Below are 22,481 nucleotides of genomic sequence, written 5' to 3' on the forward strand. Positions count from 1 at the left end.
CTCAGCCCCTTCTCTCCCTCTCCTCAGACTCTCTCCCTGGCCCTCCTCAGCCAGTCCTTTCTCCATGTTATTCTGTCCATCAGATGTACTGTATATCTGTGCTCTGTGTGCAGATGAGCTGTTGTCCTGGGGATGGGAAATAGATTTTGAATTGACTGCTATGGTGAATAAGCACTGTGGGGTGGAGGGGGTTAACACTGACCGCTCCAAAGGCAATAGGAACACACACACGCATGCATGTAAGCGCGCACACACACACTAGGAATTTGAATGCTTTTTATTTCTTCATGGAAACCAGATAAGACCATGACACTTTAAGACGTTAACAGCGGTGACACTTTCATTTTAAAACCTCTCTGGGGTATGTGGGATGGTAGCGTCCCACCTGGCCAACATCCAGTGAAATTGCAGAGCGCGAAATTCAAAAATACTAAATTCAAATATTTAACATTCTTGAAAATATATGTGTTATACATCAAAATAAAGCTTAACTTCTTGTTAATCCAGCCGCTGTGTCAGATTTAAAAAAGGCTTTACGGCGAAAGCAAACCATGCGATTATCTGAGGACAGCGCCCAGCACACAAAACCATACAAACATTTTCCAGCCAAGTAGAGGAGTAACAAAAGTCAGAAATAGCGATAACATTAATCACTTATCTTTAATGAGCTTCATATGGTTGCACTCACAAGACTCCATGTTACACAATAAATGTTTGTTTTGTTCGATAAAGTCCCTCTTTATGTCCAAAAACCTCCGTTTTGTTGGCACGTTTTGTTCAGTAATCCATTGGCTCAAAGGCGGTCACAACAGGCAGACGATAAATCCAAATAGTACCAGTAAAGTTTGTAGAAACATGTCAAACCATGTTTATAATCAATCCTCAGGTTGTTTTTAGTCATAATAATCAATAATATTTCAACCGGACAATAGCTTCGTCAATATAAAAGAAAAACAAGAAAGGCGCCCACCAAACAGGTCTGGGGACTTTCCACTATCCACTCACTCAGTGTGGTCTTACTCCCTCATTTTTCAGAATACAAGCCTGAAGCAATTTCTAAAGACTGTTGACATCTAGTGGAAGCCATAGGAAGTGCAATTTGAGTCTTAAGTCAATGGATACTGTATTGGCATTCAATAGAAAACTACAAACATAAAAAAATCCCACTTCCTGGATGGGTTTTTCTCAGGTTTTCGCCTGCCATATCAGTTCTGTTATACTCACAGACATTATTTTAACTGTTTTAGAAACTTTAGAGTGTTTTCTATCCAATTATATGCATATCCTAGCTTCTGGGCCTGAGTAACAGGCAGGTTACTTTGGGCACACTTTTCATCCGGAGGTGAATACTCTGCCCCCTACCCAAGAGAGGTTAACTTATGATTCCCTGAACTGACATGTCATGGAATACTATGATGGTTAGTGGGTGAAGGTCAGGGAAGGGCTTTACATCAACACATGGATAACTGTCGCTCCCTGGAATACCATCTGTCCATCCCTTCAGCAAGGACAGGCGGCGCTCCAAGGGCATTCACTCGTGGACACACCTTAATAAACTGACCAATCTAATAACAGTGTTCTACTGTAATGTTCACTCACTCCAATTGGGCTCTAACCGGAAGGTCCCTGTGTAGGACGGGTCAGTGACCGATGACAATGGGTGGCTGTGTGTGTGTGTGTGTGTGTGTGTGTGTGGGGGGGGGTGGATATTTTGGCTCAGGATTGACAGTGCATTTTCCTGACCCAAGCTGACTTGATGGAACGAAAACCTAGCATGACGCTTGAGTATGGGTGAACAAACACTGTGGCTTGGAAGGGACACGTGACAGTGACATGAGTGAATACGAGCGACAGTATATAATGTAGTGTTTAATGGTTCTGATGGAGTCTCCCCTCTACACAGGGACAGAGAGAGGAGAAGGAGAGAGGCCTTGCTCTGAAAGGTCAGAGGGCGTGCAGCCAGGCAGCACAGCTCATGGACACAGCACGAACACCACCCAGTGACATTTACAAGCACAGGAACAAAGGCTGTAGGCTGCTGAGTAAGCACTCCATGTCACCAACTACTTATTGACTCCTACTAAAAGGTTCACCATAGTTTCTCCGGGGTCATTAACTGGTTATACAGATGGGATAGTGTAGTAGCGTGAATAGACAGAAGTCTGTTATAAATGATGTATAATTGACTTTAAAACGTTTACCACTGACGTTAAATCGTTCCACTTTCACCCCCCCCCCCCCCACCCCCTCTCAGTTCACCATCTGTATTTGGTTTATTAGAAATAACCTCATTGGTGGTGTCTGGCCAGTGTCCTAGACATAGAAGTTAGTGGCTGTCTGGATAACACAATACAGAACATCATCCACAGTCCCTCTCTCTAACACGGCTCTGGGTTATATCATCAGAATCTCAGCATCACAGTATTCTCATGCTCCTGGGTTCTGGGACCTCCTGTCTTTGTTGGTTACATAGGAGCAGCTGTGTGCTAGTCCTGTGGGTAGGGAATGTGTGAAAGGCTATGTTTGGACTTGAGGAATAAGTGATACAGTATGAACCTGCAGAGCCAAATACGCACTTGAGGGATTTCACTAACCTGCAGACACATTATTAAATGTTCTCTCTCATTCTTCAATTGCACCACCAAACAGACTGTGAAAGGGTAACGTTGGAGATGCATGTGACTATTGACAAAGATGACAGGTTGAAGGTTCATCATTTTCAACTAGTTAGGAGTGTTGTATTGTACCAGGTAACCAATGGTCCTGTTGTCCTGTAGAGACATGTATTTGTCCAGGGCCCTAGGCTGTGGGTTAACTGAGTAATAGTGGTCTCTTGTATTGACACATCCAGTCATTGACCTCATGGCATTATTCAGGACCACGGTAACCTGTCTTACCCCTGGCTTACGGAGTGTGGGCAGATCCTGTTGATCCCGAGTCTCCACATCTGTGTCTCTGCTCAGACAGCCAGGATGGGGGAATAATCACCCTAGGTATGACCTCTCTCTCTGTTTCAGCGAATACACCTGGTTCCTTATTAGTATCAAACCTCCGAGGGACCATATTCTGACGGGCATGACAACAGGAATCTCATCACCACTGCTACCTTCAAGTACTAGGCTAATAACACTCCCACTATGCTTATCTGGTCCACGCTGTTGGCCTGGGATGTTAGGCTTTTCCCTGGTCTCCCCTGAAGAGAGTCCTATTATGGATCAATGTGAATTAGGTTAGTTTCTGGAAACAGTGACCCAGCATGCTAAGGGTTTATTTGGGGAATTGTGACACACATGGGTAGGCTCATGTATCACAAACAAACAAACATTGATATTGATATTGGGTATCAAGACAGAGCTAAATAAGTGTACACTTCACTTCGTCTCCAACAAAACTATTAGTATTACTTCATCTGACAGGTGTGATACTGTATGCAACTTCTCATGGCCTTTGAGTCAGGGAGCAGAGAGCAGTTACTCAGTGGACTTACCCTCATTACAACCTGTGCTGTGCGTCATGCAACTGAGCTGGTGGCCTGCTTTTCAGCTTCCTGATGGGGGAGGCCTGTGACAAAAAAACAAAACACTTATGGCAGCAAGTAATATCTTGGCTGGGATTTTGCAAGTAGGAAAAGGATAGAGAAAAATGGCCCAAACCCAATCACAAACCATCTTCAAACAGAAGGCCATGTCTATAAACAACAAAAGCTGGCTAAAATAATGTATTTTTTTAAGGTATTTCCACACAGTATTTTCTGATCTTATTTGCCTTTTGTCTAGACTGCTCTTTATTGTTTAGAGTACTAAAGGTTTATTTTCAGCGTTAAGGTTTTTTATTTTTGTTATTTATTTTTGTTATTTTAGATGTCTACTAAAAACAATGTAATGATGAAAGAATGAAAAATACATATATTACGTTATTGAAATGTGGCAGGGTCTATATTGGCCAGTTAGCGCTATTCTTCCCTCCTAGAGGCAGAAGGGAAGCTCAGGTCGACATCGGCATATACAGTCGGTAGTACTTTAAATAACTTGACAGACTTGAGGATGAGCAAAGAAAGCTGAAAAGGTGTCCAGTTTCCACACATTTTCAACAAAAAAAAAACGGTATAGATCCTGTAACCGTCAACCGCAGCGTTTTTTCCAGCCAGGCTAGGTGATGTGACACAACGCATGCAGGGGTCGACCTAGGACCGTACTTCGTAGTTCTACGTCTTGACACAAGCTAGAGCGGGACAAGTTAGTGTTACGAGGCAATGTTGCTCGGTTTGTTTATCGAACAGTTCGGGATTTTGCGCCTAGAGCTTTCGATTTGATTAACACTCTAGGAGGACTGAATGCACATTTTACACGTGTTAAATGAGGTTTGAACGCTGACCTTAACTGTTTCTATGTTGATTTTCTCATCTTCCACCGCCAAGGCTATAATTCACTCAGCATAAGGTAAGGGCGCAGTTTCTGCATGATGACTGTTCTCATCTAATTCAAGACAAAACACTCCCACTTTATAACAAAATGTCACTTAAATTACGTAGGCCTAATTACAGCCGAATTATTTTTGGCAGGTAGACTGTATCGTGATTGCAGCTATAGGTAGTAAGGAAACTTTTTTCAAAATGTTTTAGAAACCCCAATGAGATAATCATAAATGAGGTGCTGTTGAGTTGTTTGCAAATCTTAAACATTAAAAACAAGCAACATAGTCTAATAAACTCAATTTATACAGTATCAGTGCATGTAATCTTTGTTATGAAATCAAACATTTAAAATTGTAGACAGCCACATTACCATGGCTTTTGGCATTGTGATAGCCTACAGAAGTTTGGCGCGGTGTAATTGGCCCAGTGACCAGTGGCGGTTCTAGACCATTTCAACTGGGGGGGCAAGCTGGGGCCAGTTGTACTGTTAGAGGGGCCAGTTACATTAGATGTTATTGTTGTCATATCGTTTTCTTCACTGTATTGCAGGCATTAGCAGGCAAAAGACCATGTTCATAATCATTAGTGTTCCGCGTTGCCACTGTCTAATAATGGATGTAAAAAAGAACGATAGCAAAAATGAGTTATGTATGAGGGCTTCAGCCTAGAGCGTTTCGTTCCCTGGGGTCTGTATCAACGAGTGCCCATTCACTTTCGTGTTGCGTAAAATAGGTGCTTCCTGAAGTTATTTGTGTAGGCCTATTTGTCTACTATTTATTTTCTATTGATTATGATTGTAAAAAATGTTTTGTTGCACCTGCTGCTATATGATTGATCGAATTTATCAACAACCAACTAGACAACTAAAGGTAATTATAACTTTATAACTTTACACCTTTATTCATGTGAATAAAGGTGCAGCCAATTATAATTATGCGTGCATTGGCATCTCTCCTAAAACAGTATTTCTCCCAGATATCGACATGTACACTAGGCCTATTGGCTAATGTTTGCCTTCCCCCGTGTATCTGTCAGCACCACTAGCGGTTCTGGGGGAGGGGGAGGGGGGGCAGTGCCCCTGTGACAACAATTTTGGACCCTCTTGTGGCCCCCCTAAATGTGGAGTATGAAATCATTTTTACATAACTAATTTTTGCTATCTTTATTTTTTTTTACATCCGTTATTAGACAGTTGCAACGATGATGATTATGAACATGGTCTTTTGCCTGCTAATGCCTGCAATGCAGTGAAGAAACCGATATGACAACAATAACGTCTAATGTAACTGGCCCCTCTAACAGTACAACTGGCCCCAGCTTGGCCCCCCCAGTTGAAATGGTCTAGAACCGCCACTGGTCAGCGCAGCAAAACGTAAAGGTTTTTAAAGGCACCAATTTTGAAACGGAATAACCTATTGAAGCAATATCTTGCATGCAGCCTTTCCTGTTTATTTATCCGTTAACATCTAGAACTTTGGGTGAATGTTTACGCATTCACTTCATTTACGCATTCACTTCAGACATATTGTGTAGGCAAGTGCTCTGACATTCGTTTTCGATTCAACAGTTTCTGCTTCGCCATCCCGCGTATCAAGGTGAGTTATTTATTTTAGTGGCTTGAGACTTGCTCCACTTTCCGTGGACTCCTACTTATGGACTATATGCTTGCTTGGACTACTTTTGACTAGACATCTAATACTGTAAATTATCAGCTTAATTGGCTGGTCTGTGCCAATGTATGTCAACGATATTTTACGTGAAGAGCGTCTGTTTCGGGCTGTTGTTTCGGTAATTGCCACTTGTGCGTAAAGTTCTAGCCTAAGTAACACAATGTTTAGCCAAAGCTTATTTACTTTCTTAGTCACTGAATTGTTTCTACTTTTACATATGATTCCAATAGCATGTGGCTAACCATAATATCATGTCATGTATTTATATCGTGGAAGTTGGTTAGGCTATGTGTAGGCTATTGGTTTCCTTCAGACTGTTTTATAAGTAAACACTAGCATACAACAAGTGAACAATTTAATATATTGCTCTTATCAATGCTGCTTAATCTGTTGCCCGGCCGCTCTTCTTGATTCTACAGTAGGCTACTTGACGCCTCGGGCTGGTCGACACCGCTACTCCAACGCGCGCGTTTAGTGCAACGGTGGATCGAAGCGGACTTTAAACAATTGATTTCCATGCCCTAAATGCATTGCTTTTATAAAACGCATAGAGCTAAACTTAACACATATGCACAGTCGATTATGTTAGGGATGGAATACAGCGCTCACTTTGTGGACCCTGTTGATCTGTGTGCTATTTGCCCGCGTGTTAGATGCCTTAGAAGAGCTCGTGTTGAATAGAATAGTCACTATAGGCTTCCAGAAAGCCAGGTTTCGTCGGTTGTTGTGGATGGAATTTGCGGATAGTCGATGTGTAGACGACTGCTCATTAGAGGTAATCTTAATTTGATGCCCTTTCCGTTTTTCTCTGACGTCGGCTGACACGCGCTTAGAAGCCTTGCATTTATTTTCGTAGTTTTTTGGTCAGTTCCTTTGTCACAGCCGACGAGGTGGTTCTTTTCGCATGCAGCATAGCGGTATTCCGGTTGGAAGCGTTTTTCTTTATCAATGTGCATTGATGTAGCAGAAAACGTGGAGGAGATAAGGTAAGAAAAGATAGTATTCAAACGCTTTTACGATGGTAATGGTCCATGGATACAACGGCGTTTCTTTACCAATTTTCCAGATGCGCTTTTGTGAACTCAATTGTGTAGGCTATGTGATTAGAATGTTTCAATAACTGGATTCATCCATTGATAGCCTGCGCCATACATGGAATCATAATAGCATCACAGGTTTGCTTTGTTTGTAGTCCTCTCTTGATAAAACTTGTTTCATCAAAATGGAATCTTAAAAAGACTAATTGCACTGTTTTGTAATTGTCTAACAGAACCCTTATCTCAGCACCTGGTACCCTTGGAAAGGATTTAATTGAAGAAACTGTCTGCAAGCGATTGAAAGTATTTCCATTCTTGTCTAAATCGGGAATTACACGTCCAAACTGGGATCTATGAGCGGAAAAGTGGCGAAGCCAAAAGAAGATAAGGATGCTTCCAAGGGTAAGAATCGAGCCTTGCAATGCACAGATTGCTGCCCCTAAATCACTGGTTTAAAGCGACCGTGCGCTCATTCATCTCCCACACATCCTCTGCTCGCCCTTTGAGATTTCTGAAAACAATAGTTAGGCCAGCTACTGAGTGGCGCGTCATAACACCGGAGATGTGTCTAGCTGGTCTCGTTTTAGACCCGACCTGTAGCCATCTACAATTAGCACATGTTATAACCTAATTATTACCCATTTACTGTATACTATTTATTTGTTTCATTATTTAAACAATAAATATCTGCAAATAATAATCAATTCATATAAAACCAAAAACCACAACAAAAATCAAACTGTGTAGTGCATTTTAATGAGCATTGGTCAACCTACATGAAGAATGATCGTGCTGTCGCTTTAACGTGATGGCGGTGAACAACAATGTCACTGGCATCCAGTTGAAATGTCCCCTTGTTGTTCTTTCTTGCACCTTTTACGCGGGTTTGCATTTGCCAAGCTCTCAACATCACATCCTAATCATACACAGGAGTGTTCCATGCCAAGTGATGACGTGGGCACACCATTTGTTTTGGTAGCTCGTGCGCTAATGACTTATTGCGTGAAAAATTGCCTCTGCATGTCTCTAGAAAAGCATCGGTTCGTCGGGATGTAAACTGGCGAACCATTGCCATGGAGACAAAGGGTTGCCAGAGAAACCTCAGCGAGATAAATCTGTGCGCGTTCTACATCGAGGTTGTGTGCGACATTTTTCCCGATGGCACGCACAGGCTTTTATCCCTTTGTTTTGATTGATTGCGCATTTTGTCAATTGAGGCAATCAATGGCAAGGCAACCCATCAAAACAGAATCTATCTAACAGATGGAAACTGACAAAGAGGCAGTCAATGTGGAGTCATATCCAATTACAAAATAATTTATTCAGGATTATTCTGCTTTATATTAGTAGGCTATTTTGAATCTGTCAATAGCCTTTGATTCCATTGAAAGGAATGTTTGTTTTGATTATCTGCATATTCAAATTGTATTATGATTAAAGCAAATATTATATTTCAATTATAACCACTACCTTCCCTGGTTGTCATGTTTCCTCCTTTATTTGGTAAATACTGGGTTATTCAACCTAAACAGATATAAGTTTCAATCTGTTGACATCACATATTCTTGGTTTCAATGCATGTCTAATAGACTATATTCCAAACATGTTATTCTGTGAAATTTCTCCAGCTCCAGAGCATGGATCTTTTTCTTTGTCCTGAAATTATTTTGTTCCTTTTTTTTTCTTTTTTTCAGAGCATTGCTTTATTATTTGCCAGGGTAAATTGGACTTGCAGGCTAATGCAGTTGACTTGTGCATGCTTTCACTCATTGAGATGTTTTCACCTCAAGTTACCACTGCACTTTCCAGATGCCTAGGTCTGTGTTGAATCCCATTATACATCAGAGGTGGTTAGATTTATTCAGGTTTTAATGAACTTAATTTTAGTTTAGCCTCAGACACTAACCAGCACTTACAGAGGATGAGTGAACGATCTACTAGTCATATAGCACTAGGTTTTAGAGATGTCAATAGTTGCCCATATGGTAGAGATGCCAATAGTTGCCCATATGGTAGAGATGCCAATAGTTGCCCATATGGTAGAGATGCCAATAGTTGCCCATATGGCCATCGCTTTTTATTAACCGTCTTTGGGGTTAAGCTTTGGATCAATTCCACTGCTCTTTTTAAGAACAATATGGGATTGAAGGAAGGGATTTAAACCCTGGAAATAATGAAATGAAGTTCCAGCCTTAGGTTAATCCCTATGCTTGCATAACAGTGGAACAACATGTTAGCACATGTCACCAAAAGCTTTGACTCTTGGTGTTTAAGGGCTCGATTCAATCCGCAGCGTTTAAGAACCGCGTTATAGCCGCGACTGAAATGTAAAAGTAATTGACGATTGAGCCCACATATGCAACGTTTACCGTGAATGCAGTGTCTGCGAATGCGGGAACATTGCATTTAAATTTCAATTGCGCGGATCTTCAGCACTACGGATTAAATTGAGCCCCCATGAAAGAAATGATATCCGTTCTCTGTGCGTTGGCTCACTCAGTGAAAGGCCATGCTTCACCTCTTCATATGATTGGAGCACATCCTGTTCTAGCACATTTGATTACAGAACGACAGAGAGCGAACAGTCCCAGGCAGGGATACAGCCGCCTTCCAGTATCAAGGCAGGCAAATGATTTTGTGTTAGCCTCCACACGCCCCGGTGAGCCTGAATTGGTGCGTCAAAGCCCCATGACATAGCCGCTATATCCCGGCCTTAACCATAGCATCCCAGAGCCTGGGAAATCAATGACCTTACACCCTCTTTTCTGGTCTTCTGACAAAGTCTCTTGGGATTGTATGTGTTGTGGGTTTGGGAACAGCCTAATACAGCAAAACGCCCAAGTTCCAATTCATAATGGACAATGAAGTTGTATTCTTCTCCATAAAGCACTCATCAAAGTGTAACATTGTACTTTCTCTCTCCCAGGCTTCTTTGGGGCCTGCATTTTTATAGACCGACCTCTTGGGTTGTGTCTGTCAGTCAGACTGTGGATTCATGGCCTATCCATGCTGAGCAGAAGGCATAAGTCTTGCATATTTGCCGCCATATCAATTCAGCCGACCAGCCACATTGGCCAATCAATAAATGTCCAGAGGAGTGGGAGTTTGGAGTCACTGCTTTGTGAATCACAAAGGAGCCAGCTCTTCCCTGCGCTACTGTGACACCTGCTAAACTCTGGCTAAACAACACTGCCTACAGTATCATTACCGTCTTTTGATCTAGTAGCTGGCTGGCTCTCTCGGAAGCCCACTTTACATAGGATGGGGTCGATTTCAGGAAAAGACAATGGAGGAGATTAGAATAGTGCCTAAAGTGTTTTGTCGTCTTTTACACCACATCACCATGATGTGGTTCTGTTATTAACTCAACACTGCGTTTGGGGGATGTCATGGAGCTTAATCACCAACCAGGCACTGAGAAGTGATCCTTTAGTACAGTATAAGCACAGTATAGCATTTTATCAAAATACTAAAATAGCCTTGATCTTACAGTCACCTTCTAAGTTATTGGCACTGTTGATAAAGATGAGCAAAAAGACTATAAAATAAATACAAATGCTGAGCTGTATGCTTAGAAAAATGCTCTGAGAAAGAGATTTTGTTTAAGAAGTCTTTTTTTTTTTTTAACGACTCACGTCAAAGTCAAATTTCAATCTGCATTAAACATTCCATTTTTTTAAGTTAAAATGCATCAAATGAGGATGATTTCTGTATTTAAAAAGTTGCATAACTTGAAAACTTGATTGATGACAAGCAAAACATTTTGGGACTATGTCAGCAATGGACTAATGAAACAAATACCAAAATATTGTTTTTGGGTGGAATTTTCCTTTTGAAGGAACTGTATTGTGACCTTGCATGGCTTCTTGTTTCACTTTGGTGTAAAAACGAGGTAACACTGATGTTAAAACCACACAATGAGGAAAGGCAAAAAACGAAGAGAGACAAATGGATGTTGACCTTCATAAATCCAACAATGGGTACAGAAAAATGTGCCAAAAAAGAAATATACCATTTACTGCTATTAGGGGAATAGTGAAGGAGTTTAAAACCATGGGAAATATGGTAAACTTGCTTGAAAAGGATGCATCCAAGGGCCACAGTTGGAGAATTACAGAACTTGGTCGCATCTTGGGATCCCCAAGTCTCTAAATATACAATTGGACGCAACCTCCATGCCAATAGGCTCCTCGGAAGGGTTGGCAGAAAAAAAAAACTTTATTTAGAGCAACCAACAAATGTAAATGAGTTTGCTAAACACACTTGGATTGGAACCGGGTGTTATTGTCAGATGAGGCAAAATAGATCTTTTTGGCCCCACAAATCAGTGGTGGATTTGGGGTCGAAAGAAGGATGCATATGCAGAAAATAACCTTGCTGTTTTGCTTCCACTGGTCCTGGGGCCCTTGTTAAGGTCAACATCATCATGAACTTGACCAAGTACCAGGACATTTTAGAGAAAAACCTGGTTGCCAGGATGTTGAAACTTGGCTGCAAGTGGATCTTCCAACAATACAATGACCCCGAGCACACATAATAATCCACAAAGAAATGGTTATTTGACCACAAAATCAATATTTTGCAATGGCCATCTGTCTTCGGACTCGAACCCCATTGAAAACCTGTGGTTTGAATTGAAGAGGGCAGTCCATAAGAGCAGATCTAAGGATATCGAGGATCTTGAAATATTCTGTATGGAGGAATGGTCTAGGATTCCTCCCATCTCATGAAAAACTGTTTGGCAAAAAAAGGCTAAATAAATAAATATATACAGTTGAAGTTGGAAGTTTACATACACCTTAGCCAAATACATTTAAACTCAGTTTTTCACAATTCCTGACATTTAATCCTATAAAAAATTCCCTGTCACCGTGAGGCCCATGGGGCGGTGCACAATTGGCCCAGCGTCGTCCAGGTTAGGGAGGGTTTGGTCGGCAGGGATATCCTTGTCTCATCACGCACTAGCAACTCCTGTGGCGGGCCGGGCGCAGTGCACGCTGACCAGGTCGCCAGGTGTACGGTGTTTCCTCCGACACATTGGTGCGGCTGGCTTCCGGGTTGGATGTGCATTGTGTCAAGAAGCAGTGCGGCTTGGTTGGGTTGTGTTTCGGAGGACGCATGGCTCTCGACGTTCGCCTCTCCCGAGTCAGAACGGGAGTTGCAGCGATGAGACAAGACAGTAACTATTACCAATTGGATACCACGAAATTGGGGAGAAAAAGGGGTAAAATAAATAAAATAGAAATTCCTTGTCTTAGTTAGGATCACCACTTTATTTTAAGAATGTGAAATGTCAGAATAATAGTAGAGAGAATGATTTATTTCAGCTTTTATTTCTTTCATCACATTCCCAGTGGGTCAGCAGTTTACATACACTCAATTAGTATTTGGTAGCATTGCCTTTAAATTGTTTAACTTGGGTCAAACGTTTCATGTAGCCTTCCACAAGCTTCCCACAATAAGTTGGGACATTTTGGCCCATTCCTCCTGACAGAGCTGGTGTAACTGAGTCAGGTTTGTAGGCCTCCTTGCTTGCACATGCTTTTTCAATTATGCCCACAAATTTTCTATGGGATTGAGGTCAGGGCTTTGTGATGGCCACTCCAATACCTTGACTTTGTTGCCCTTAAGCCATTTTTGCCACAACTTTGGAAGTATGCTTGGGGTCATTGTCCATTTGGAAGACCCATTTGCGACCAAGCTTTAACTTCCTGACTGATGTCTTGAGATGTTGCTTCAATAAATCCACATAATTTTCCTACCTCATGATACCATCTATTTTGTGAAGTGCACCAATCCCTCCTGCAGCAAAGCACCCCCACAACATGATGCTGCCAACCCTGTGCTTAACGGTTGCGATGGTGTTCTTCGACTTGCAAGCCTCCCCCTTTTTCCTCCAAACATAACGATGGTCATTATGGCCAGAAAGTTGTATTTTTGTTTCATCAGACCAGAGGACATTTCTCCAAAAAGTACGATGCTTGTCCCCATGTGCAGTTGCAAACCGTAGTCTGGCTTTTTTATGGCAGTTTTGGAGCAGTGGCTTCTTCCTTGCTGAGCGGCCTTTCAGGTTATATCGATATAGGACTCGTTTTACTGTGGATATAGATACTTTTGTACCTATTTCCTCCAGCATCTTCACAAGGTCCTTTGCTGTTGTTCTGGAATTGATTTGCACTTTTCGCACCAAAGTACGTTCATCTCTAGGAGACAGAACGTGTCTCCTTCCTTAGCGGTATGACGGCTGCCTGGTCCCATGGTGTTTATACTTGCATACTATTGTTTGTACAGATGAACGTGGTACCTTCAGGCATTTGAAAATTGCTCCCAAGGATGAACCAGACTTGTGCAGGTCTACACATTTTTTTCTGAGGTCTAGGCGGATTTCTTTACATTTTCCCATAATGTCAAGCAAAGAGGCACTGAGTTTGAAGGTAGGCCTTGAAATACATCCACAGGTACACCTCCAATTTTCTAAAATGATGTCAATTAGCCTATCAGAAGCTTCTAAAGCCATGACATAATTTGCTGGAATTTTCCAAGCTGTTTAAAGGCACAGTCAACTTAGTGTATGTAAACTTCTGACCCACTGGAATTGTGATAGTGAATTATAAGTGAAAAAATCTGTCTGTAAACAATTGTTGGAGAAATTACTTGTCATGCACAAAGTAGATGTCCTAACCAACTTACCAAAACTATAGTTTGTTAACAAGACATTTGGGGAGTGGTTGAAAAAATAGTTTTAATGACTCCAACCTAAATGTATGTAGACTTCAACTGTATATTACTTGTTAAATAAAATCTCTTTCTCTGAGGAATTGTATTAGTATAAACAAATTTTATTTGTAAGAAAATGTAGCATACTATATAGCTCAGTATTTGTATAATTTTTTTTATACAGTCTTTTTCCCTCATCCCCTTTATCAAGGGTGGCAATAATTTTGGAGGTGACTGTTTATCACTCACTCCTAAAATACTGTACTTCTTTACCCTGCAATCATTAAAGAAAATTAAAGTGTGTAACGTTGCAAGTCTGTATGTCTGTTAGGTGAAGAGTTGAGGGTTAAGTGCTTTTTGATGTGATTTGGTAGACAGCTACAGTGTAAAATCCCTGCAAAGTGAATACAGCCGCAATCACCTTCACTCATAGCGTTTATATACACCAGCCTGGCCATATAATAGCACATACAGTACCAGTCAAAAGTTTGGACACACCGACTCATTCAAGGGTTTTCATTTATTTTTACTATTTTCTACATTGTAGAATAATAGTGAAGACATCAAAACTATGAAATAACACATATGGAATCATGTAGTAACCAAAAAAGTGTTAAAGAAAATCAAAATATGTTTTAGATTTTAGGTTCTTCATAGTAGCCACCCTTTGCCTAGATTGCACACTCTTGGTTTTCACTCAGCCAGTTTCATGAGGAATGCTTTTCCAACAGTCTTGAAGGAGTTCCCACATATGCTGAGCACTTGTTGGCTGCTTTTTCTTCACTCAGCGCTCCAACTCATCCCAAACCATCTCAATCAGGTTGAGGCCAGGTCATATGATGCAACACCATCACTCTCCTTCTTGGTCAAATAGCCCTTACACAGCCTGGAGGTGTGTTTTGGGTCATTGTCCTGTTGAAAAACAAATGATATTCCCACTAAGTGCAAACCAGATGGGATGGTGTATCACTGCAGAATTCTGTGGTAGCCATGCTGGTTAAGTCTGCCTTGAATTCTAAATAAATTACTGACAGCGCCACCAACAAAGCACCATCACACCTCCTCCTCCTCCTCCTCTATGCTTCACGGTGAGAACCACACATGCAGAGATCATCCGTTCACATACTCTGCGTCTCACAAAGACACGGCGGTTGGAAACAAAAATCTCACATTTGGACTCATCAGACCAAGGGACAGATTTCCACTGGTCTAATGGCCATTGCTCGTGTTTTTTGGCCAAGCAAGTCTCTTCTTCTTATTGGTGTCCTTTAGTAGTGGTTTCTTTGCAGCAATTCGACCATGAAGGCCTGATTCACGCAGTCTCCTCTGAACAGTTGATGTTGAGATGTGTCTCTTACTTGAACTCTGAAGCATTTATTTGGGCTGCAATCTGAGGTGCAGTAAACTCTAATGAACTCTGCAGCAGAGGTAACTCTGGATCTTTCCTTCCTGTGGCGGTCCTCATGAGAGCCTTGCTGGTTTTTGTGACTGCACTTGAAGAAACTTTTAAAGTTCTTGACATTTTCCGTAATTATGGACTGTCATTTTTCTTTGCTTATTTGAGCTATTCTTGCCATAATATGGACTTGGTCTTTTATCAAATAGGACTGTCTTGTGTATACTACCCCTACCTTGTCACAGCACAACTGATTGGCTCAAAGCTAAGCTAAGGATCCTGGGACTAAACACCTCCCTCTACAACTGGATCCTGGACCTCCTGACGGGCCGCCCCCAGGTGGTGAGGGTAGGTAGCAACACATCTGCCATGCTGATCCTCAACACTGGAGCTCCACAGTGGTGCGTGCTCAGTCCCCTCCTGTACTTCCTTTTCACCCACGACTCCAACACCATCATTAAGTTTTCAGACGACACAACAGTGGTAGGCCTGATCACAGACAACGACGAGATAGCCTATAGGGAGGAGGTCAGAGACCTGGCTGTGTGGTGCCAGAATAACAACCTATCCCTCAACGTAGCCTAGACTAAGGAGATGATTGTGGACTACAGGAAAAGGAGGACCAAGCACGCCCCCATTCTCATCGACGGGGCTGTAGTGGAGCAGGTTGAGAGCTTCAAGTTCCTCGGTGTCCACATCAACAACAAACTAGAATGTTCCAAACACACCAAGACAGTTGTGAAGAGGGCACGACAAAGCTTATTCCCCCTCAGGAGACTAAAAAGATTTGGCCTTGGTCCTGAGATCCTCAAAAGGTTCTACAGCTGCAACATCAAGAGCATCCTGACTGGTTGCATCACTGTCTGGTACGGCAATTGCTCGGCCTCTAACCGCAAGGCACTACAGAGGGTAGTGTGTACGGCCCAGTACATCACTGGGGCTAAGCTGCCTGCCATCCAGGACCTCTACACCAGGCGGTGTCAGAGGAAGGCCCTAAAAATTGTCAAAGACCCCAGCCACCCCAATCATAGACTGTTCTCTCTACTACTGCATGGCAAGCGGTACCGGAGTGCCAAGTCTAGGACAAAAAGGCTTCTCAAAAGTTTTTACCCCCAAGCCATAAGACTCCTGAACAGATAATCAAATGGCTACCCGGACTATTTGCATTGTGTGACAATAGTAAGGTCTACACCTGTTGTATTTGGCTCACGTGACAAATAAACTTTGATTTGAAATGCAAAAATTTACTTTTGACAAGGCACACCTGTGAATTGAAATGCATTCCAGGTGACTACCTCATGAAGCTGGTTGAGAGAATGCCAAAGCTGGGTTCAAAGCTGTCATCAAGGCAAAGGGTGGCTACTATGAAGAATCTCAAATCTAAAATATATTTTGATTTGTTTAACTCTTTTTTTGGTTACTACATGATTCCATGTGTTATTTCATAGTTTTGATGTCTTCACTATTCTACAATGTAGAAAAGAGTAAAAATAAAGAAAAACCCTTGATTGAGTAGTTGTGTCCTAACGTTTGACTGGTGCTGTATAGGACTAGGATCAGCTGAAGGCCTGAGGGAAACGTATGTGCAGTGGAAAACCTGACGCAAGTGGGAAGGTCTTTACTGGAGCTGTTGGACTTTGAATGATAGGTAAGAGGGTATAGTTTGACTCTGTCGCTGAATGAACCAGGCAGGATCTCCGTACAGCGTCTCCTCGTGGCTTTACTTCACAACGGTTTGGTCCTGCACAGCTCATTTGACATAGAGTATGTAACCCAATGAAATACATTGAAACATATACTTGTAGTTAGTACAGTAGTAGCGCATGGAATTAGTATATTTACGAGTTCATGATTTAATTATCATTTCGTGTTAACAATGACAACATTTTCCAGAGTATAGACAAAGGAGATGTTGTGTCGGCAGCACCGGGCGGTGTGCCCTGTCAGTTTTCACGGTGCTGACGCAGATCTGGCTGCAATGCCCTAAGAAGGCTGGCTCGCCGCTGCTCATCAGAGACCTGCCACTCTGCATTGCGCCGCGCCGCCCTGAGATGTTTGGGGATGTTCGGGGGCTCTGTCTCTCCAGCTCCTCGTGACCGGGCAGTGTGGGCCCTGACGGACAGCCTCGTTGGCTGGCGAGGCACTGCTATTGGTGCTTTCTTGTTGGCCCTGCCTGTCTGTCTGCTTCCTGCTTTGTCCTCAGCCCTCAGAGGTCTGCCTCCATTCGGCACCCAAATATACCCTGTAAACTTGTGTGTTGTTGTCTCGTGGTTAATAAAATAAAATCAAATCAAAGTTTATTTTTCACGTGCGCCGAATACAACAGGTGTAGCCCTTACAGTGGAATGCTTACTTACAGGCTCTAACCAACAGTGCATAAAGGTATTAGGTGAACAATAGGTAAGTAAAGAAATAAAAACAACAGTGAAAAATAACAGTAGAGAGGCTATATACAGTAGAGAGGCTATATACAGTAGAGAGGCTATATACAGTAGAGAGGCTATATACAGTAGAGAGGCTATATACAGTAGAGGCTATATACAGTAGAGAGGCTATATACAGTAGAGGCTATATACAGGCACCGGTTAGTCGGGCTGATTGAGGTAGTATGTACATGAAAATATGGTTAAAGTGACTGCATATGTTGAACAGAGAGTAGCAGTAGCGTAACAGAGTGGTTGGTGGGTGGCGGGACATAATGCAGATAGCCCGGCTAGCCAATGTGCGGGAGCACTGGTTGGTCGGGCCAATTGAGGTAGTATGTACATGAATGTATAGTTAAAGTGACTATGCATATATGATAAACAGAGAGTAGCAGTAGTGTGAAAGAGGGGTTGGGGGAGGGGGGCACACAATGCAAAATGGCATGATCCTTTGGTGAAGTGATTTGTCAACATTACCATTTCCCTGAGTTTTTGTTCATACTATAAAGCTGCTGTGACTGACCTGGTTGGATTCAGTCAATTCATTCCAGTAACCATCCAAGGGTACAAGGCCTTACCACACAGTGCGTGTCATCCCCAAAACAATGATGTCAAAAAACAGTACTGAATCTAGTTCCTCTGGCATTTCATCATTGCGTGGCCGGGATCAGTGACCTGCCTTTAAAATCCCTTAAATACCTGGCTGTTATGATGCGTCAGCCAGGCTAATCCTGAAAGCTGTGGTTTTATGAGGTGAATGGGTTTGTATAACGCTGGGTTTCTGGGCCACCACTGGACTGAATCATGCCTTGGCTCTGATTGCCATTTGCTGTACCGCAGCAGTAATTATAGAGGATGTCCGACTCCTCTCCTAATCCCATTGTCCACGTCTCCCCCTCTCTTTCACCTCACTCTCTTCCTCATTCCCTCTCTTTCTCCTTCTCTCTATTCTCTCTTCATCCTGACCCCTGACATCATGGTCTGCCGTTGCTCCCTTGATACACATCTAAGTTGGCCACATCATTTAACTGCCTCTGCTTTCATTTGCCTTCAAAGGGATTGGCACGTTTTAATCCTCATTTAAAGAAAGGACCAAGAGTGAAAACACCGCCTCGTTGCTTGTCCTCGTTACTCATTCCCAGATATTGAAATGCTCACACAGTGCCAATGAGATTTGAGAGTATGTAAGTGTGGATTTGACTCAAATTAGATGTAGTGATTAACTGTAGGGTGATTGTATCAAGCCAGGCTTGAAAGGGTACTTAAGTGATTATCTGTAAAGATTTCATTTGGCTGCAAGTCGTTTGTTCATGCCATGACTGATGTTAACGACCCAGTTATTATTTATACAACAGTTCTCTCACTCTCATCAAAGTAATGGCTCAAAGGATCACATGACCTCTTTCATGTAGGTGTGGGATTATGTATCGATTCAGGATGTTTGGATTACAGATTACAGCAGCGATTGGATTGTTTTAGATCCAGAAATGCACTACCATGCCCTGTAAAAACAATTTATATCCAAAGATAATCCTCCATAATTGTGGTTATGTGTCAAACTGTGCTGATGACAATGACCTCTTCATACAGAGACAGGAAAATCTAATATTTCAGAGTAAGTGCCTTTACATGTGTTTATGCGTTTTGGGTGGGGGTCAAATTGAGATTTTGTTTTAATAGTGTCTATACTGACATAAAAAGGGAAAAGGGGATATCGAGTCAGTTGTACAACTGAATGCATTCAACTGAAATGTCTTCCGCATTGAACCCAACCCCTCTGAATCAGAGAGGTGTGGGGGCTCGCCGCCGCCCCCCATCTTAATCAACCTTCACGTCATCGGCGCCTGGGGAACACTGGGTTAACTGCCTTGCTCAGGGGCAGAACGACAGAGTTTTACCTTGTCAGCTCGGGAATTCGATCCAGCGACCTTTCATTTACTGGCCCAGCGCTCCTTCCCGCCAGGTTACCTGCCGACATATAAGCTACATATAGACTATATAGGCTACTGCCCCTTGTCATGAAACCCTCTATTCCACGCAGGCTACTCCATAGTGGGGACTGTGATGGGGGCAGGCAAGACTTAGCCTAGTCTACCGTTAGAAAAACCAGATGGTTTTCCTGACTGGCCTATTATGACTAAATTTATCACACTGACCACATCAGCAAGAAAATGGCCCCTCACTGGTAGCTTTATTTATTATTGTCCCACAGGAGCTACCAATGATGGAGAACCTTCTATGGTTTCTCTGCTTTCCACAAGGCAGAACTCACAGCCTCTTGGTTGACGGTGTTCCGATCGTCTCGCTACGCCACCATGTCTGTCAGTTATCAGTTAATGTGACTATTCTCTCATCAGTGATTGACTTATTTCCGTCATTTGAGGGTTTTCTGTATAGTTGTCTAATGTTTGTGGAGCGTATTGTTCTGTTTTAATGCTTCTCCTGGATCACTATGATAAATCCAATAGTTTTTCTTGAGTGTACTTTCAACAGAGCTGAGATTTAAGTGCAAAGTGCAGCAATAGAGGTAAAAACCAGTCATTCACACAGACATGTTGGCGTAGCAGTAAGATCCAAATTCCATTCATCAAGATGTTCAAATCCTAGGTGAGGACATGTTGAATAATCATTACTGTATAAATAATCATGCACAAAGTAATCATGTGTGTCAAATATGAAAGTTCAAAATGCTGTATGTTGAAAGCATTGTTTGTGTGTGGGGGGGTGTCCCTAACCTTGCCAACAGACAAAAAGAGCTGTGAATGGATCAGTGGTTCACCAATCAGGGCCTTGATGGGCTCGACAACAGTAACAAGGAGTGATGTGTAACCATCAGGTGACGTTCTAAAAACGTCTTTAGGGATGTCCCCGGAACAAGCTGGGAACTAGACAACAACCTCCAGGGGACCATGGCAGAATGTCCTATGTTTTAAACATCCTTGGACAGGGGGATGTTCTTGCAACGTTCCAATGGAACGTGTCTAGAACAATATCTTACATTCTGGAACATTGTAACCATGTTCTCGGTAAGCTCTGTTTGACATTAAGGCAATGTTTTCCTAACTCTAATGCCAAAACATGCTAATTAGGTTCTCTGGAAGTTTTTGTCAACATTCTAACTATTGAAAAAGTGGACACTCAAAAATCAGGGGAACATTATGGGTAACATAACAAAAACATCTCTCTTGCTAGAATTGTTAGCTGGGTAGCTGTATCAATCTAACTGTAAAGAGCTGACCCAGTGACAACTTGACACACATGGTGACACATAAGGTCTCCAGGGAACAGGTGGGTGGCTGCTGATGTCTTCACCGTTATCGACAGAGGACAGAAGGACCAAGGCGACAGCTAGATTACAGGTGGAGCAAAGCTTTAGATGGAAAATAAAAATAAATGTCATAATTTATACAGTGGTACAGTAGATGCAGAGTTGTCCTATCCTACACTATCAAGCTTCTGAAATATGTCAGCTCTATGAGAGAGATCTCTGAAAGGCATTAGTCCCCTAAGCTAGACCTTTTCAGAATCTTTCCCTCTGGTGGGCTTTAGTTCCTGATCAATATGTAGGGTGACGAGCTGGTCCAATCGGGGACTGTCAGGGCACACCTCTCGAGGCAGTGATTTGTTGGCAGATCAGGGGTAAAGGGAGTTCACAGAAGCAATTACCAGAAGGTCAAAGGTCAGTCTAGCAGCCTCAGGCATCAAAGAGAACAACTGGGGGCTAGCCTAGCTTGTTGGAGCTGAATCACAAACCCACTGCATTACTAGTCATTTCAGATGTTCACCAGAGGACCGTTTCAGTTTCTCATTTCAACGGCCATTTCGGTCTCATTTCAGTGATCGTTTCAGTCTCTGAACATCATCAGCGCTGGTGCCGGTGTCCTGTCCACGTGACATCAAGGTCTAGAAGACATGTAGTGGAAAAGGCTTTGCCGGCCTCGGTGGATGGATGCTCCATTTTAAACCAGCAAGGCGGAGGATTAATAGTTTGTCCAGACACAAACTAATTAAAGTTGGTGAAAATTCTAAAGGGGATTAAGGCGAGGTAAGAAAGGGAGATGATAAGGCCGGCCAGTGTTAATAAACAGAACAGTGGGCTGTAGACTGGAACAGAAAAGAGCAGGGCATGATGGGAGAGCAGAGCAGTGTAGTGGGGGCCATAGTACTGTACTGTAGTTGAGTGTGGTTGCTTCTGGCTTCACCGTAGCTGGGATTTGCATTAGCGTAGTTAGCGTTAGTGTTTAAAGAAGCATTAGCGTAGCTGCGGCTATAAAGCCTGAGCTGGTCAAAGGCTCTCTGGTTCTGATTAGCCTGTTGTGTGCTAACCAGAATGACAGGCAGCCATCTCCTTGCCGCTTGCCCGTCGCCCAGGCTGGTGATGTTATAACGGGATTATATTCCTCCCACTTCCCTCATCCAACAGCTCATTTAACCAGAGCATTAGAACCAGTGCTGGCCCTCCTCGCATCAGCTCCCAGCAGCTCCCAGCCCTCACCAAGCACCGGGGCAGAAAACAAGACAACCTACATTTATACCATTAGCACTTGGCATGGCATCACACATTTTCAAGACAAGGCGAATTAGGCTCCTCTGTAGTGCTGAACATGTACGATTGTCAGCTGGTTGAGTGAGTGTGGACCTCTGAAAGAGCAGGTAGCATACTATAGCATGAACCGGTCCTCTGCCTGTGGTGGGGACATACAAGTGGAGTAAGCAGTTTGAGATCTGCAGGCCATTAATTAAAGGCGTGACTCTCGCCTGCCCAGCCTGCTCTGTGCGTTGTATGGAGGTTAATGCTGTTGGCTACATTGATCTGCGGGTCAG

The 22,481-nt window shown here is 42.7% G+C and overlaps 1 protein-coding gene across 4 annotated transcripts in view; it reads left to right on the forward strand.

The window, feature by feature from the left end:
* Nucleotides 1–4,016: 4,016 nt before the first annotated feature.
* LOC106611730 (fibroblast growth factor 13) overlaps nucleotides 4,017–22,481 on the forward strand; it is a 168,796-nt gene continuing 150,331 nt past the window's right edge. For 2 of the 4 annotated variants that reach the window (XM_014212244.3, XM_014212246.3), the window contains exons 1-2: nucleotides 6,520–7,070; nucleotides 7,355–7,523. In XM_014212244.3, coding sequence (XP_014067719.1) covers nucleotides 7,475–7,523 — 49 coding nt within the window. In that variant the 5' untranslated portion in view covers nucleotides 6,520–7,070; nucleotides 7,355–7,474. Of the gene's footprint in view, nucleotides 4,440–5,981; nucleotides 6,010–6,519; nucleotides 7,071–7,354; nucleotides 7,524–22,481 lie in introns of those variants that run through there. The other 2 variants (XM_014212242.3, XM_014212243.3) reach the window with 2 other exon arrangements.

The sequence above is a fragment of the Salmo salar genome, chromosome 09, assembly GCF_965601325.2.
Source record: "Salmo salar chromosome 09, fSalSal1, whole genome shotgun sequence".
Lineage (NCBI taxonomy): Eukaryota > Metazoa > Chordata > Actinopteri > Salmoniformes > Salmonidae > Salmo > Salmo salar.